The sequence below is a fragment of the Tiliqua scincoides genome, chromosome 14 (assembly GCF_035046505.1).
Source record: "Tiliqua scincoides isolate rTilSci1 chromosome 14, rTilSci1.hap2, whole genome shotgun sequence".
Taxonomy (NCBI): domain Eukaryota; kingdom Metazoa; phylum Chordata; class Lepidosauria; order Squamata; family Scincidae; genus Tiliqua; species Tiliqua scincoides.
In genome coordinates this window covers 10,729,034-10,747,491 of record NC_089834.1, presented here as the reverse complement: position 1 = coordinate 10,747,491, position 18,458 = coordinate 10,729,034, and the positions used below count along the sequence as shown (strand labels likewise).

Here is an 18,458-nt window from a genome sequence, read left to right as displayed (position 1 = left end):
GCAGGACTATTGCCAAAGGGAAGCTTGGGGGCGTCAGACAGTCTCTGACAGTAGAAGCAGTAATGTCACCAGCAAGTGCACTTGGGTGCTGCCCTTGACGCTTTCACAAATGGGCTTTAGCGGAGAAAAGGCTCAGAAATGGGGTCCGCAGAAGGCAAACTGAGAAATTTGCCTAGTTTCTCACAAGTTAAGTACTGGGACCCACTTTTTACAATGAGAATCTGTCATGACACACCAGAAGTGATGTCATGACCGGAAGTGACATCATCAAGCAGGAAAATTTTTAACACTCCTAGGCTGCAATCCTACCCACGCTTACCCAGGAGTAAGTCCCATTGACTGTCATTGTTAAGAACATATCCAGAGTAGCCTGTTCAAAGTACAGATCTGTCACAAGTCCCCAAATGCAGTCACAGACCATGGGAGCATCAAGTCTAACAGATTACAAATAAAATATTGAAATAAATGGGGACCCACCTGCAATTGGCTTGCGACCCACCTAGTGGGTCCGGGCCCACAGTTTGAGAAACACTGGCCTAGGGGAATAGGTGAGCTACAAGTCATGAGCTACAAGTCCATATTGCCCTGTGTCAGTGGATTGGGCTTGGCAAGGGGGATAAAATATGACATGCACCACTGCTGCCAATCCCACCCCCTCCCAATCCTGATTTACCCATCACCGCCCTCCTCCAGCCCCATTACACCCCCCTCCCTGCCCTCCCCAGCCCCCATTCTGCCCCTGAGTCTGGGTTTGCCTGAGACAAGAGACTGGGACGCTCTACATGTTATCTGATCATGTGCTCTGAACCCAGGGCTAACCCATTCATGAAGCCAACTCACAGCCCAATCCTAGCCATACTTTCCTGGGAGTAAGCCCCATGGACTCAAATGGGACTTACTTCTGAGTAGACATGCATAGGATTGGGCTGCGAGGCATTTACCATAGATGCTAGATTGAAGGGGGGGGCTTCTCTTCCCATTGCAAGGGAGGGCACCAGGATGAGGTCTCTTGTTGTCTGGTGTGCTCCCTGGGGCATTTGGTGGGCCGCTGTGAGATACAGGAAGCTGGACTAGATGGGCCTATGGCCTGATCCAGTGGGGCTGTTCTTATGTTCTTATGCCTGTCTCTTTCTGGGACCTGTCTCTTCCCGTTCTTTGGATTTTTTTTTTTTTTTAAAGGATGAAGATGGAGCAAAAGAGGAAGTCTGGAGAAGAGTGACAGGTGACAGGGAGTTCCACCAGCTTGATGTCTGCCCTTCACCCACCTTGTGAAGGCGGAAGAGCTCTGTCAGAGGAAGAACCATACTGGCAACCAGGCTTGGTTACACCCCCCCCCCCCCACTTCCCTATGGCTGTATAACAGACCCTGTGTTATATATAGATGCTCTGCCGGCAACAGCCCATACATTGTGGTTCTGTTAATTATGTTTGTGTGTTTTCATTTCCCTATATAAGCATAGACAATTGCTGATATGAAGGTGCGGATTGGAGGCTGGGCTGGGGTGAGATCAGCCAGGTGGGGCTCTGAGCCATTCCCACCAGAGGGCCCAGTGAACAGCACCCACAATAACGGCTGCGCCCACTGGGCTATCGAGGGAGTGCCATGGGAATAGAGTGAAGGGTTTTTTCCCCAGGACCCCCAGTGACGCTGGCACCAGGATTGAAGTCAAGGATGACACTAGCTCAACAATGCAACCTCCTTTGGTTACAGAGGTCTTCAACAGGTGGGCTGGGACCCTGAAGCGGGTTGTGCTCCAAGCGTGGCAATGCTGCATCTGCCATTTTGTTTTGCAACTCAAGCCTGCATCATATGATGTGAAGCCAAGACGGAGAAATGGTTGGCAACCTTCAGTCTCGAAAGACTATGGTAGAAGCCTACAGCACCCGGTATTCCCAGGCGGTCTCCCATCCAAGTACTAACCAGGCCTGACCCTGCTTAGCTTCTGAGATCAGACAAGATCAGGCATCTGCAGGGTAACAGTTGCTGCCTCAAGAGTTCTCACTGAATCCCACGAGATGCTGCAGCTTTGGAGGGCTTGTTTTGGCCAAGCCTCCCATCTCCAGTGGTCCCCTTTGGTCTCCCATCCATTTACCTGCTCCCTCCTGCCATGGCCCTCCCGCCCACTCTACTATGCCTCACTCAGTTTCTTCATTCGGTCAAACCCCACCCAGACTTGGGATCGGAAGAGGTTTCCTCTGATGGAGAGGTGGAACTGGCCCCATCTAGATGACCTTGACATCCACCATAATTGGGCAGAGTCTACAGCTCCAGAGGGACAACTGGAGCTCCCACCCAAGATGCCTGAAATTCCCAGGGATCCAGCATCTCCCTTCTGGACCTTCCCAAGGCCCACTGCACCGCTCCTGGGGGCACAAGGGTGAAGATAACATTGCATCATGGTAGAGGCTCAAACCCAACAGAGAAATGCGCACTTGGGTCTCATATTCTCCAGGTCTACTCAGGAGGAGGGGGGGCCAAACCAGGACACAAGCTCTGGATAAAGACCGAGTTAGATCAAGGGACATGTGGGGCTTCCTGGCTTTATGAACCTTCTGTCCCACCTGTGCATTCACTGATGCAAGAGCTCTGCATCAGAGTCCCTCCAGGAATGACATCCTTCCTCCTTGGCCTGGATGGATGACCCAGCAGCAGTGCAAGCTGATTGGCTGGCTAGAAAAAGGAGCCAGGGCACTAGAACCCCTCATCTGGTCAGCCCCTTTACTGTTTGTCTGGCCTGTGGGTGCACAGCCTCTTGAGCGGGGATGGGGGGGGGGCTTCTGTGTTGCAGGCTGCAGCTCGGAGTGGGCTCTGAATAATACAAAACTCACTATGCATTATGATATATTTAAGGTGTGCACATTTGTTGCAATAAACAAATTCTAAAGGGCAAGGGGGCAGGCCTTCCGAACGCACCCTCTCATTTCCCGAGACAGAAGAGGGATGCACGAACATGCCGCTATCAAGACGATTCACAAGCTGGGCTTCTGCCCGGCGCCCGTCTCGTAGAGGCACCAAAGCAACGCCAGGGGGAAGAAATTGTTGGCAACCAGGTTCAACTGGCAACGTCCCTGTTGATGTTTGGATGCCAAGTCAAGATGGTGTTATTTTGGCCTGCCTTTGCCACATCCGATGACTGAATGCGCCGTCTCCTTCTGGCTAAGCTCATTTTTCAAAAAAAAGATCTGCTGCCTCTAGTTTTTCAAATGCATAGTGATTTTATCGGGCATGTTCTCATAGTAGTTTGCTGCATTTGTCACCCTGGGGGGGGGGCTCAATTGGGGGGGCAGAAGTGGGGGGAAGACGTATTTTAAGAAACAATGATGACTTTCGCTCTCTTTGGGGGCTCAACCCCTGATGTGTAGCACAGGAGAGGCCGTTGAGAGCCCAGTGGGTGAGAAAGATGGATGAATGAGTGATCGGGTGGAGGGGAAGAAAGGGAGCTAGGATAGGGAGGGCAGAGAGGGTATCATGGCAGGGAATCAGATGGCTGGAAGACTGGGAGGGTCGCTGAAGAGTGGGGGGCTTGCAAAGCAACCCTTCCAATACCACAGTCTCCAGTGGGACTTACAGCCTCTAGGACCCTCCAGACATGACAACTGTGCAGGCCTGAGCCTCAAAGTAGAAGCACCACCGTGACCTCCTGGAAGTCATTACTTGGCATCTGAACCTCAACAGGGGTAAGAAGGTACTTTTGGATGCCAGCTGACCAGTTGAAGGTCACACTGGCAGAATTTTTAAGAAGCGCACGGACTTTCCTCCGTCTCTTCTCCAACAGCAACATAGGAATGAAAGAGGGACACTGACCTGTCCAGACCAGGCTCCCAAAACTGGGGTACTCTGGTTAAACAAGGGCCATTGAAGCAGAAGAGGTTCTACTCTGCACCCTTGTATACCCCAACAGTGCCTCATCTGGGTTACAAAACTAAAATAGCACCCAAAACAGGCTTCAGAACTCAGCTCTGACAAAAGAAACTATTCCTTTACCCAGCATGCAATTAATCTGTGGAACTCCTTGCCACAGGACGTGGTGACGGAGTCTGGCCTAGATGCCTTCAAAAGGGAAGTGCACAGATTGATGGAGGAAGAGTCCATCAGAGGTTATGAGCCATGATGGATATATGTAACCTCCTGGTTTCAACTGTTACCCTGCACATGCCCGATCTCGTCTGATCTCGGAAGCTAAGCAGGGTCAGGCCTGGTTAGTACTTAGATGGGAGACCGCCTGGAAATACTGGGTGCTGTAGGTTTATACCATAGTCTTTCGACACTGAAGGTTGCCAACCATCTCCCTATTCTGAACACTATCTCCCGATCTCGTCTGATCTCTGAAGCTAAGCAGGGTCAGGCCTGGTTAGTACTTAGATGGGAGACCGCCTGGGAATACTGGGTGCTGTAGGTTTATACCATAGTCTTTCGAGACTGAAGGTTGCCAACCAGTTTCTGAAGGCCACATGCAACAAGATGCAAGTATTTTGTTGTCTTGTTGTCCCAGAGGCATCTGGTGGGCCACAGTGAGATACAGGAAGCTGGACTAGATGGGCCTTTGGTCTGTTCCAGCAGGGTTTTTCTTCTTATGTTCTAACTCACGCATTCCAAGACTCAAAGCATGGCAAAGTCTGTTTTCAACTGATACTTCCCTTGAACAAGGAAGAACTCACAAGAAGGGCTGGAAAGAGACATGGAAGACTCAGCCAGGGATACACACATGCTGATGTCCCTTCTTCTCCAAAGGCTTGGCACACCTCCGCTTGGTTTCACAGAACCCTTGGAGTCGACAGTTGGATACAGCCAAGTCGCAAGAGAAACTTGGAGAGCGAGAGCAGATTCCATGGCTGAGACCATCATCATCTGTGTATCTACAGCGGCCCCAAGCCAGGCAAAGTTGCTCAGCCAGCTTGCATTGCTTCTTCTGCCATGAACCTTGGCCCGCTTTTGCTGAAACCTTCTTTTCTGTTGCACGTTGTATCTTCTTAAGGGGCAAGATTGTCATCTCACCAGCATCTGTTGGAGGTACCCAGGAGGCAAACATCCTATGGCCTGATCTGATGTATATCTGAAAACCAAATAGAGGATAACTTCCTTCCTCTAGACCAGAGGTCTTTAATGGACCCTGAAGCAGGCCTCAAAATGACCACAGAGGCATCAGGGCAATCCTGCCAGTCTGTTTTGAAGCTCGGTTATGCTGCCCTTCCTCCAAAGAGCTCAAGGAGGCGTACATAGTTCCTCCCCTCCTTTTTGGTTCTCACACCGCCCCTGTGAGGTAGGTAGGGCTGAGAGATCATGATTGGCACAATGCCACCCTGGAAAGCTTCATAACTGAGCAGAGATTTGAACGTGGATCTTCTAGCTCTAACTCTAGAACCATGACATCATCCTGGCTTTCCTAGTTAGAACATGTGCCATGGGTGGAGGACTTAAATGAGATCAATGCTACTGGAGGCTTTCGGCAAGCCCCCCCCCCATCTGCCTGCTTTCCCCTGCTATGGCATTCCTCTCCACCCTCTGCCTTGCCACCCCTCCTCTCTCCACTTGCCTTCCAAGATTGAGCAGACCCTATTGCTGTGCCCCCCCCCCCAATCTCCTCTGGCCTGGAATGAATGAAGGTGGGTCCCAGATTGCAGGTCAGAGATTGAGGTGGGTCTCAATGCTCGCGCTCCTGCTCTCCCAAGGTCAGTGATGCTCTGGCCGAATCATTGCAAAGACTCACAAGCGGTACCAAACGAAGCAACCATCACTAAGGGGAGCTGGCCCAGAACACTTACAGCTAAGCTTCTTAGCAGGGATTGAAAAAAAAGAGGCTGGCGTACGACAAGCCTCACAGACACCAGACAACGAAGCAGCGGTCCTTAATCTTCCACAGAGGGCTGACTTCAGGGAGCTGTGAATAACACATGTAAGCAACACATCCGGAGAGGCTGCAGATTCTTAACCAGCACAATTCGGTGCAGGGCTGAGACATGGGGCAGAATCACTGCTTTCCAGGAGGTCGTGAGTTCAAGCTTCGCTTGTGACAGGACTGCAAGGGTTGTCTTGTGTGTGTGTCCCCCTTCCATTTTATGTGGCCCAGCCCCGATACCCAGCTTTAAACACAAGGCTGCATTAACAGAGGCATCAAGTTCAGATTACGAGAAGCAACAACTCCACTCTCTGATGCCCAAGTCATAACTCACTTGGAGTACTGCATCCAGGTTTGGGCACCAAATTGAAGATGTTGATAAGCTGGAAGAGGATGGTGTAAAGTTCAAGAGTTGGACTTGGACTCGGAAGATCCAGGTTCAAATCCCTGCTCAGCCATGACGCTTCCTGGGTGACCTGGGGCCAGTCACTATCCCTGAGCCTCACAGGGTTGTTGTGAGGACAAGAGCAACTGTTACCCTGCACATGCCCAATCTCATCTGATCTTGGAAGCTAATCAGGGTCAGGCCTGGTTAGTACTTGGATGGGAGACCGCCTGGGAATACTGGGTGCTGTAGGCTTCTACCATAGTCTTTCGAGACTGAAGGTTGCCAACCATCTCCCTATACTGAATGCTATCTCCCGATCTTGTCTGATCTTGGAAGCTAAGCAGGGTCAGGCCTGGTTAGTACTTGGATGGGAGACCACCTGGGAATACCGGGTGCTGTAGGCTTACACCATAGTCTTTCGAGACTGAAGGTTGCCAACCAAGAGGAGGGAAGGAACCATATACAGTACCCTGAGTGCTAGATGCTGAGCTGAACAGGTTCATCTGTTCCAAGTCTGCCTTGTGTAGTACTCCCTTGTTGGAAGCTTTCAAGCAGATGCTAGATAGGTAGCCACCCTGGATGTTGTAGCAGTTGCCTGCACCAAACAGTGGTTTGGACTGGATGTCCTCCAGGGCATCTTCCAACCCTTCACATTCTATCCACCTATGAAACATACGTTTTCCTCAAGGTGGCTTACTGAATGAATACATAAGAAAGCTGATTATAAAAATTAATTAAAAGACACGGAATAAAAACAGACCCGTGTTTTTTTTAAAAAATCCAATCTACAAGCCAGCACAAATAAAAGGCAATGAAAATTCCATGGCTGGAGATCAAAGGACCTGCAAATATTGCTTTTCGGGTGCCCCGAAGAAATAGTCTATGTATTGACTGCACTTCTGGGCTGCTTCTCTGTCAAGTCAATCAAAGCAGGTCCACCAGTCCAAATTCTAAGACGGACGAAACCGTTCAAGATCACCACAGGATCCAAGAGCCGGCTGATCTCAGGACGCTGGTGGTTCTTTCGGGAGGTGATGGCGTGAGCTCCAAAAGAGGCAGGGCCGTCCTTGGTTCCCTTCCAGAAAGGCTAGAGTCTTTAAAGAGCCTCTGAAGGGGACGCTGCTCAGCTGGGGGTCTTTTTATGACACCCCCTTCGTGCTGAGCTCAGGCTCTGACCCCCCCCCTCCCAAAATGACATTTGGAGTCCAAGAAGCAGCTCCAGACTTAGGCCAGGCACTGAGTCCAGAATGAGCCGCAGTCAAAAGCCCTGCAAGGGTAATCCAACAGTGTGGCATGCCAGCCACTCTCCCATGGTGCCTGGGAATTGGGGAGCAGGCAAGGATCCTCCTGCTGGTCTATTACAGCTGTGGCAAACAAGGACTCTCACCCACTCACAGCTTGAGTCCACCAACACCTTTGATGGTGCCCAGGCAGAAACACTAACCTAGCAGTGGACAAGCTATAGTCCCATTATAACGCGCTGCCTCCCACTAACCCTCCCCACTGGGTGATGGTGGGGGACAGTAGAAACAGAGGAAGAGTTATTTCCCCACTCCCCCAGGCATGGAGAGTGGGTCACATGACTTAGCCCCTCAAGCCTCATTAGGACTGCCTCATTACGAGATATGGATGGAGGATTTTTGCAAATAAATAAAATAATGCTTGTAAATAAATAATTAAAATTTTGTTTCTTTCCAGATCACCTTTTTAAAGTTTTGTAAGGAGAGGAGGAACCATTCACACCACCGTGAGCTCCTTGGAGGAAGGACCATATATTTTAAAAAATGTGAAAAATAAAATAAAATGAAGCTGGACATTGGTGGCTGAAAGGAACTCTTGGATCCCGGCCTACATCAATACACGGGGGGGGGGGGTGAAATAAAGAATACAATTATATTTCATTTAGGCTCGGAAAAGGGGAACTGGGTGGGGGAGCAAGGACTGGGGGGGAGACAGACATGGGGGGCAAATCAGAAAGGACAGCTCCTACTTGGCACAATAATTGCATTATCAACAGTTAATTGAGGGCCGTAATTTTAATGTAATGGGGCAATCAGTGTGATTCCCTGAGTTGTGGCTCAGACACAAAAGACCATGGCTACAAGAAGATCTGCTTCTTCTTCTGCTGCTGCCTGTGCAGCCCCTTGCCAATTGGGCAATGGGGAGGAGGAGGTCCAGACCCCCTTCTTCTGCTCCTGCCTGTGGAACCCCTTGCCACTTGGGCAATGGGGAGGAGGAGGTCCAGACCCCCTTCCTCTGCTCCTGCCTGAGGAACCCCCTGCCACTTGGGCAAGGGGGAGGAGGAGGTCCAGACCCCCTGCTTCTGCCGCTGCCTGTGGAACCTCCTGCCACTTGGGCAAGGGGGGAGGAGTGTCCAGTGGGGGGCTTCCTCCCAGAGCGGAGGGGCTGCAGCCTCAGCGTGCGGACCCCCTTCTGCTGCTGCCTGCCCCTTGGGCAACGGGGGGGGGGAGGTCCCGCGGAGGCTTCCTTCCGCAGCCCCGACGGAAGGCGGTTGCGCGGCGCCCGTGGAACTCCCGGCCGCGCGACAAAGGGCCGGGGGCGGCGCGGCGCTGGCCGCAGAGCGCGGCGGTTGCGGGCGTTGGCGGCATGACCAGGGACAGCCCCGGAGGGGGGCGCGCGCCCCCGCGCAAGGGGGCCCCGGCGGGGGCGTCCTCGGCGGGCGGCTGCTGCGCGCCCTGCCCGCCGTGCCAGGAGGAGCGGCGGCGCGAGCTGGAGGCGCTGCGCGGGGAGCTGGAGGCGGAGCGGCTGCGGGCGCAGGAGGCGCGGCGGCGGGCGGCGCTGGAGGCGCGCGAGCAGCGCGAGGCGGCGGAGCGCGAGCGGCAGCGCCTGGCCGACCAGCTGCGCTCGCGCTGGGAGCAGCAGCGCGCGCGGGAGGCGCACCAGCTGCGCGAGGCGGCGCTGCGGCAGCGCGAGGCGGAGATCCGGCAGCTGCTGCGCTGGAAGGAGGCGGAGCTGCGCGAGGCGCTGGAGCTGGTGCTGCGCGAGCGCGACGCCACCCTGCGGCAGGCGCGGGAGCTGCAGCGCCAGCTGGCCGAGGAGCTGGTGGGCAGGGGGCACTGCCCGCGCTGCCAGGGCGGCGCCTGCGCAGAGGGGCGCGCGCGCCTGCAGGAGGTGCTGGGCAAGCTGCGCTGGGAGACCGACTCCGAGCAGGCCGTGCGCATCCGGCACTTCAAGGCCCAGCTGGAGCTGGAGCGCAGCCTCTTCCTCAAGTACATCCTGCAGCGCTTCGAGGGCGAGCCCCCGCCCCCCCGGCAGCCCCGCCCGGCCGGGCCCCCGGCGCAGCCCCCCGCCAGGCCCGCCAGGCCCCGGCCGCGCTCCCTGGAGAGCCTCCTGGGGCCCCCCTGCGCCACCGCCCTCGCCAAGTCCCGCTCCCTGCACGGCCCCCTCCCCCTGGAGGATGGGAAGCCCCCCGACAAGCCGGAAGCCCTCCTGGACGAAGACCCCCAGCCCCAAGGCCAACCCGGCGTCTGGGCGTCCGCCGGCGAAGGGGCGGCCCCGACGGCTGCACAGCCGCCGCCCCCACCCGACTGGCTCGCCAACGGCGGCTACGACCAGCTGGTCAAGCAGAACGCCGACCTGCTCGACGCCCTGGCCGACCTGGAGCGCCGCTGCACCCGGCTCAAGGACGAGAACGCCCTGCTGCGCAGCGCCAACTTCCCCGAGATGCAGGACAAAGTCAGCCGGCTGAAGAGGAAGAACGCCGAGCTGGCCGGCCTCGCCAAGCGCCTGGAGGAGAGGGCCAAGAACCTGCAGGAGTCCGGGCGCCGCATCAGCGGCACCCCGGTGCCCTTTGCCCTCGGTCGCACCAAAGGGGAGCTGGCAGAGGACGGCCAAGCCGTCAGCCTGAGCTCCGACGCCACCGCCGGGGTCCTGGTGGCCAAGGATCAACAGCTGGAGGGCCTGCAGAAGGAGTCGTGGGAGCTGCCGGCCAAGCTGGACGTGGGCAAAGAGAACACCTGTGTGCTCGGTGTTGGTGACTTTGAATGTCTGCTGCGGGAGTCTCAGAGAGAGGTGCTGCGGCTTCAGAGGCAGGTCATGCTGAAGAACCAGTGTCTTCAGGTCCTCAAAGTGGGTCCAAACGGCATGGCTTCATCCGTGATCGTCCGGGAAATCTCCACCACCGCTGAGGTCTGTTTGGAAGACTCGCTTCTGGCAAAGGGGAAATCAGAAATGTTGAGCGCGGCAGCGAACGGCATTGAATCGGAACTGTTGGGAAGCGGGACGGATGGTGGAAAGAGCCCCTTGAAGGCCGAGAGCAAAGGTGCCCTCCTGGTTCTGAAAAAGCAGCTGGCGGAGAACCTCAAGTTGTGTGACCAGCTGCAGCACCAAGTGGAGGAGAAGCAGGCGCAGTGCGAGGACCTGGAGCGGCAGCTGGACGAGGCCCTGAGCCAAAACACCCACATGGCCGAGGAGAACTCTCGGCTGCAGCGGAAAACCGAGTGGGCTGAACGAATGAGGGACGAGACTGCCGAGATGAAGGCGAAGCTGATGCAGGCGGTGGACGATCGCAATGCGGCCACCGCCCTGGCGCAAACCCTGGAGGTCAAAGTGGAGCAGTTGGAGGGAGTGATGAGGGGCATGAGGCAGAGAGCCGAGAGGTGGCAACGGGGAGAATCGGAGCACAAGAAAACCTTATCTGTCCTGCAGAAGAAAGAGGAAGAGATTCGGCACCTGCAGGAGGTTCAGGCGGAAATAAGGAAGGGGCACGAGGAAGCCGTGCAGCTGCTCGAAGCTCAGGTGAGAGAGCTGGAGAACCAGTACCACAGTCAGAGCGAACACTTCACTCTTCTCTCGCAGGAACTAGAGCGGTTACAGACCAAGAATTCCGGCCCCTCGGAATCGACACAGGCGACTTATAGTCCCGCCACAATGATCTATCCGGAAATCTGGGACCAGGAGGTTTGCAAAGCTCTCCCTTGCAAGGCAGGCGTCAACGATGAAGACTCAGCATCCACCGTTTCCGTGGACGCACTCACGCATGTGAAAGGCTCGGACACTCAGTCCAACTCGTCTGGATCCGAATCTGTGCAGGACAGTGTTAGGTTTTGCCTGCACCCTGGAGAAGACACAGCCGACGAAAGGGAAGAGCTGGAGACGGAGAAAGCGCCTCTCGTCACGCAGCTTGAAAACCCAGGCCCGCTGTCGCTCCGAGTCTTCCTAGCCAGGTACAGTTACTATCCACCAGCCTGCCCAGATGAGAATTCAGGGGTAGAGCTTCCGCTCACAGCTGGCGAATACGTTTATATCTATGGGGAAATGGACGAGGATGGTTTCTACAAAGGGGAGCTGATGGACGGTCGGAGGGGCCTGGTCCCTTCAAATTTGGTGGAAGAAGTCTCTGGCAATTCCCTTATCAATTTTGCGGCTCCAGAGCCGAGTGCCATGCCTCGGCATTCATGCCACGAAGTGAATTTCACTGGCCAAAGTAGCGGAGAAAATAGCGACAGCCCCGATGAGGATAGGTCTGCCAGCTTACTGTCTAGCCTAATCGAAGACGGAATCTATGACGATTTGGTGGCAGTGCCGTATCCCCAGAATTTGACTTTGATCAAGCAGTTTCCTAGGTCGATCATCATAGGTTGGGATCCCCCGCAGGTGCCCAACGGCTGGGGGAAGGTGCGGGGCTACAACGTCTACGTCAACACCGATTTGTGCCAGAAGGTGACGTGCGGCAGCCCAATGAAAACAGTGATCGGGAACCTGGATTTGACGCTGCAGACATACCGGATCTCCGTACAGAGTGTGACAGACGGCGGAAATTCCGACAAGATGCAGTGCACTTTCCTGGTCGGCAACGGCTTCCCCATTGCGCCAACCCTCCTGAAGCTCCGGAACCTCACGGCCACGTCCGCCAAAATCACGTGGCTGCCAAGCAACAGTAACTATGCACACAGGGTGTACCGGAACGAGATGGAATCGGATGTGTCCAAGCCGGGGGTCTACTGGTACACATTCCAGAACCTCACCCCCAGCACCAGGTACGATGTAAGAGTAGAAACTATTGTTCCTAAGGAAGCGTGGGTGGTTCCCCAAGGGAACCTGGAGCAGAAATCGGCAGCGCTGACATTCACCACGCCGTCAGCACGATTGCCAGATGCTCCCCTGGATGTCCAAGCGCAGCTCGCGCCCTCTGCGGACTTTCTGGTTGTAAATTGGCTGCCGGTAACAATCGATGCGGCCGGATCGTCCAATGGGGTGAAAGTCATGGGCTACGCCATTTATATCAGCGGAGAGAAGGTTGCAGAAATTGCATCCCCCACTGCTGGGAGCATCTCTTTGGACATATCCCAGCTTCACGGGTTCCAAGGATTTCGGAAGGTTTCTGTGAGAACATTGTCGCCTTTTGGCGAGTCGGAGGATTCTGTGCCGGCCTTGATCCCGTCCTCCCTATCGAAAGCTTCCGGCTTGTCCGATGCCTCCAGCCAGGCCTCTGAGCTGACCACCAGAGGCTCTGAAAGCGGGCACATCCTTGCAACAAACACGGCAATGTCACCTGGGTTCCCCCACCTGTGCGTGGAGAACCCCACTCCCAGTTTCACCATTCACTTCTCATCTAACTGCACCAGCTCTGTCGTGCTGGCACCAGAGACTGTTTCTCAGTGTCTCACGTCGTCTTCTGCATTGGCAGCATCTCGCCACGCAAGAAACCAAGAGGAGGGCGATTCCGTTCTGCAAATGTCTGCTGGCGGGCAAGTGTCAGGGTCTCCTGTTCTTGAACTGAGTCAGGAAGAACCCACCGCAGCCATACCAACTATGTTCAAATCCTTTGCTGGGGACAGTGAGCGAGAAAGGCCTACAGAGCATTGGGTGATGAAGAAAACTAAAAGCCAACCACACAACATCAAGAACAAGGGGCAGGCAGCGACCCAGTTGGCGGACGCAAAAATTCCACCCTCTCAAAGCTATATTGAGAACGGCGCAAACCCTTTGATTTTGGAACCTCTTTTCCCATCCGTGGAGTTCGGCCCGAGGAAGGGCAGTTACGGAGACGCGGCCATCCAAAGAGGGGGTGTTCAGGAGAAACCAGATCCCTTCTCCAAGAGTAAAGACCTGGAGCAGAACCGGCAGTTGTCCAGGGAACTCTCGAACCTGGCCGCCTGTGCGGCAGAGACACGGGAAGACCAGCGATCGAGAAACGAAAGTTGCCAGGCCGGTGACTACAATTTTGATCTTTCCGGTATAGAGGACAATGACCAGTGTCGGTTCAGAACGAGCCTTTCTGAACAGAAAGGCTTTTGGCCACAGGAGAAGCCTGCACCTCCTGTTGAAATGGCCCAAGACAACACAATGGCTGCTATTTTGAGAGTCGAGGAAGCGGTGGCGTCCTCAGGGCCTTGCCCGCTGAGCCTTCCGAAGATCTTGGACTCCAGAAGCACTGCCAGCGGTGGCCACGAGCGATTATTTGTGGCCCTTTTTGACTACAACCCCGTCACAATGTCACCAAATTCTGACGGGGCGGAAGAGGAGCTGCCCTTCCGACAGGGCCAGATTCTGAAGGTGACCGGGGACAAGGACGAGGATGGTTTTTACCGAGGCGAATGCGACGGAAGGAAAGGGTATATTCCCTGCAACATGGTGTCCGAGATGCACATTGAGAGCCCCGAAGTGAAAGAACAGCTGCTGAAGACGGGTTACGTTCAGGATGAGTGGTGACAGGTAGGTCTGGCTCGCCCAACTCAGGAGTTAGCGTTTAAGGCAGAGGCTTTCAACAGGTGGGTCAGGGCCCTCAGCTGGATTATAGGATCAGAGAGTAGGAAGGGACCCTAAAGGTAGTCTAGTCCACTCATAAGAACATAAGAACAACCCCGCTGGATCAGGCCATAGGCCCATCTAGTCCAGCTTCCTGTATCTCACAGCGGCCCACCAAATGCCCCAGGGAGCACACCAGATAACAAGAGACCTGCAAGGCATTCTGGGAATTGTAGTTAAGAACACAAGAACAGCCTCACTGGATCAGGCCACAGGCCCATCTAGTCCAGCTTCCTGTATCTCACAGCGGCCCACCAAATGCCCCAGGGAGCACACCAGATAACAAGAGACCTGCAAGGCTTCCTGGGAATTGTAGTTAAGAACACAAGAACAGCCCCACTGGATCAGGCCATAGGCCCATCTAGTCCAGCTTCCTGTATCTCACAGCGGCCCACCAAATGCCCCAGGGAGCACACCTGATAACAAGAGACCTCATCCTGGTGCCCTCCCTTGCATTGGCATTCTGACATAGCCCATTTCTAAAATCAGGAGGTTGCACATACGCATCATGGCTTGTACCCCGTAATGGGTTTTTCCTCCAGAAACTTGTCCAATCCCCTTTTAAAGGCGTCTAGGCTAGATGCCAGCACCGCATCCTGTAGCAAGGAGTTCCACAGACCGACCACACGCTGAGTAAAGAAATATTTTCTTTTGTCTGTCCTAACCCGCCCAACACTCAATTTTAGTGGATGTCCCCTGGTTCTGGTGTTATGTGAGAGTTCCTGCAGCAGGAAATGGTCCAAGAGCATCTCCAGCAGATGCCTGTTGTGTCTCTGCTTGATCTCCAGTGCAGGAGACTCCTCCACCTCCCTCTGCAATCTGTTCCGCTGCTGAAGCACCCTTGCTGTCAAGAATTTCTTCCTGAACCTGAATCTTTTCTCTTACAGTTTGTACCATGAGGTTCAGCAGGTCCACAGAGTTGGAACAGTAGCTAAGGCTTGAGAGTCCCAGCTGAGGTGCATCCTCCCAAAGATGTTGACTTTGGAGGGGTGGTTTTGGCCATGCTCCCCAAACTTCAGCCAGTCCCACTGCTGTCCCACCCGCTCTCTTCTGTTACTCCACTCTTTGCTCTGCCTGTCCTCCTCATTTAGCCCCCTTCAGCCATTCACAACGGAGCGTACACCCTTTGCTACGGCATTCTCTGGCCCTCATCTGGTTGGCTTGGTGGGAAAGGAGAGGGCAGAACGACACCGTACTGGAGTATGTTGATTGCCACTGGGTGGAAAAACAGAATAGTGGCCACTCTGTGGTCCACACCTCTCACCCACTGGGCTCTTGAAGGTGGCCTCCAGTTGTGGTTTGAGCGTTGAGGTGAGTCCCAGCTCTTGGCATGTTGAAGACCCCACTGATGTAATGTCTCTGGGAACCAAGAGAAAGTTGGTTGGACGTGGGAATGAAAAATGACCTGCCTTGTAGAACCGAAGACATGATTACTGTGCTTAAGCGCATAGACCATTATGGCTCTGTCATAGGTCTTTTAAAAGCATCGTACCTTTTCAACTCCCTGAAAGCTGTTCCCTCTGTATGAAAACAACAAGGGCTACCTTTTGAAAACAGTGGCACTAGAAAGAGAGTCGACAGTGGCTGCTTGTTGACATCAGTAGAGGAGCAAATTATGACCTAGCAAAGAGCTGGGTTTGGAGAGGGCACTTCCAAACTGTCAGGCCAGGCGTGAGACTGTCTTGCACAGGAGTCTTTGGTGCGCAGTTGGAAGGAGGAGAGTGCATTTGATGGCACGAGCGGACAAGATCAAGAGAATTTAACTTCCAGGGCACCAAGCGTGCAGCACAGTCCTGGCCATGTTAACTTGGCAGTAGGTCCCGTTGACTTCAAGGGGGGCTTCCTCCCATGTCATTGTGAAGAGGATTGGATCCTTAGGACGCAATCCTAACCAACTTCCCAGCATTGAGATAAGGGTGATGCAACTCCAAGGTAAGGGAACAAACACGGCCTTATTTTAAGGAGGCCTCTGTGACTGCCCCCCCAAGTGCAGGGTACAGCACATTCCCCACTGGCACAGCTATGCCAGCACTGGAAGGTTGGTTAGGATTGCGCCCTTAGAGCTGCAGCTTTGCATCCCAAGCCAAAATGTAACGCTGTGATGTGAATCATATTCCTACCTTTGTTTCCAGCTTGCGGACGTCCCAGGGGCGTGTGGTGGGCCACAGTGGGAAAGAGAGTGGTGGCCTAAATGGGCCTTGGGGCTGATCCAACAGGGCTTCTCTGATGTTCTTATGACTGCAGCAGAATTTACTTCCAGCAAAATATACAGGGGGGCCTCCGTATCCACAGATCCCGTGTTCGCGGATTCAACATATCCACATATCTGTGGATGCAGGAGGGCCCCCCACACTCCCCAGAGGTGAGGGGAGCTGTGCTCTCCTCATCTCTGGAGGCTCTTCTGAGCCTTGCCGAGGTCACACACATCTGTCCATGGCCTCTGCAGGCCTCAGAATGGCTGTTACCACAAAAAATTCACATCTGGTTTTTTGGCAAAACCGGAAGTGATTTTTTTTATGCCTTTAAAAAGCATTATAAGGGCCATTGAGGGCTTCCTGCATGTGCTGGCAGACCAACAGAGCCCAGTAAGCCCAGTGCAGGGGGTGGAATAGGGCAGGAAGAGGTTGAATGGGGCAGCGGGCAGAACCGGGAGGAGACAGGGCAGGGGGTGGGTGGTTCAGGCCCCTTCCTGTGCCTGATCTGCCTGCATGGATCAACGCAGGCTTGCACCCATGATATTGTTGGCGCAGGTCCACATCGTTGCATTGCAGCTGCTGAAACTGATCCCGGGACAAGGGGACATACGTCCCCTTACCCAAGGAGACCTCCAGCAGCCAAAAATCCCCGCACAAGGATTGGGGTTGGATTGGACTGACACACACATACATTTATTTTTCCTTTTCTGCCTGGCCTTCCCTTCTTAATTCATTGCTTTGTGGTTTTTGTGGCTGCCATTTATTTTAATGAACTTTGTTTAGTTTGCAGTGTTCCTTATGATTTTTATGATCATTGCACTTTCTGTTTCATTCCTAATTTGGCAGTCTGCCTTTGTCCCTCTATGGCGCTTGCCGTCTTGTGTGCTCTCTCTGTTTACTCAGAAGGAAAGTCGGGATAGAAATCACTTAATTCCATAAATAAGCAAATAAATATATGACAACTGTTACCCTGCACATGCCCAATCTCGTCTGATCTCGGAAGCTAAGCGGGGTCAGGCCTGATTAGTACTTGGATGGGAGACTGCCTGGGAATACTGGGTGCTGTAGGCTTCTACCATAGTCTTTCGAGACTGAAGGTTGCCAACCATCTCCCTATACTGAACACTATCTCCCGATCTTGTCTGATCTCAGAAGCTTAGCAGGGTCAGGCCTGGTTAGTACTTGGATGGAAGACCGCCTGGGAATACCGGGTGCTGTAGGCTTCTACCATAGTCTTTCGAGACTGAAGGTTGCCAACCATCTCCCTATACTGAACACTATCTGCCAATCTTGTCTGATCTCGGAAGCTAAGCAGGGTCAGGCCTGGTTAGTACTTGGATGGGAGACCGCCTGGGAATAGCGGGTGCTGTAGGCTTCTACCATAGTCTTTCGAGACTGAAGGTTGCCAACCATCTCCCTATACTGAACACTATCTGCCGATCTTGTCTGATCTCGGAAGCTAAGCAGGGTCAGGCCTGGTTAGTACTTGGATGGGAGACCGCCTGGGAATACCGGGTGCTGTAGGCTTCTACCATAGTCTTTCGAGACTGAAGGTTGCCAACCATATGACTTTTCAATAGCAACAATCTCTGCCCCTCCTCTCCTTCCCATTGCCCTGGAAGGGAAATGGGTGCAGAGCCACACAGCAGCAGTACATACTGAGTGGACACCAGTGGGTGGGTGGGAAAACAGAAACTGCAGCCATGCCCACCTCTCTTGCACTCTCATCTTGCAGGGTCAGAGCTAAGGTGAGCCTCACCTCTGCGCAAGTTGAAAATCAATGACTCGGACAACATTTTGATGTGACTTGTTTTGCTTGATGTGTGTTCCAGGTTACTTCCCCCGGAGTCATGTGCAGAGTGGACAGACAGCTGCCGCGGGACCCAAGCCATTGGAATCCGATGGGTTCAGAAACCGACAGTTTAGATAACAATTCCTATTGATCCTACTTAAAACATCTCCCTTATTAAGACAAGTGTGAAGTTTATAACTTGCCACCTCTCAAATCCATCACCTTATCTTTGTAAACAATCAAATTCCATTTTTTTGGAGACTCGAAGGTAGATGGTGTTATGTTTATATTGAGAAAGCCAAAAATAAAATATGCTTTTTTTAAAAAGAAATGGCACGGTGTCCTTCCTTCCTTCCTTCCTTCCTTCCTTCCTTCCTTCCTATCTCCGCCTCTCACTTTCATCTAGCTCTGCTTCATCCTCTCACTCACTCACTCACTCACTCACTCACTCACTCACTCTTCTTTATTTCCTTCCT

At 53.7% G+C, this 18,458-nt stretch overlaps 1 protein-coding gene and 4 pseudogenes across 1 annotated transcript; 4 read left to right on the top strand and 1 right to left on the bottom strand.

The window, feature by feature from the left end:
* Nucleotides 1-1,872: 1,872 nt before the first annotated feature.
* On the bottom strand, nucleotides 1,873-1,989 carry LOC136634597 (5S ribosomal RNA; annotated as a pseudogene).
* Nucleotides 1,990-4,131: 2,142 nt separating this feature from the next.
* Nucleotides 4,132-4,248, top strand: LOC136634999 (5S ribosomal RNA; annotated as a pseudogene).
* Nucleotides 4,249-6,357: 2,109 nt separating this feature from the next.
* Nucleotides 6,358-6,477, top strand: LOC136634588 (5S ribosomal RNA; annotated as a pseudogene).
* A 29-nt stretch (nucleotides 6,478-6,506) lies between these two features.
* LOC136635017 (5S ribosomal RNA) lies at nucleotides 6,507-6,629 on the top strand (annotated as a pseudogene).
* Nucleotides 6,630-8,832: 2,203 nt separating this feature from the next.
* LOC136634465 (peripheral-type benzodiazepine receptor-associated protein 1-like) lies at nucleotides 8,833-18,134 on the top strand. Its single transcript, XM_066609973.1, has 2 exons — nucleotides 8,833-13,902; nucleotides 18,023-18,134. Exon 1 carries the CDS (start codon nucleotides 8,833-8,835, stop codon nucleotides 13,897-13,899), a length of 5,067 nt encoding a protein of 1,688 aa, XP_066466070.1. The 3' UTR covers nucleotides 13,900-13,902; nucleotides 18,023-18,134.
* Nucleotides 18,135-18,458: the final 324 nt, after the last annotated feature.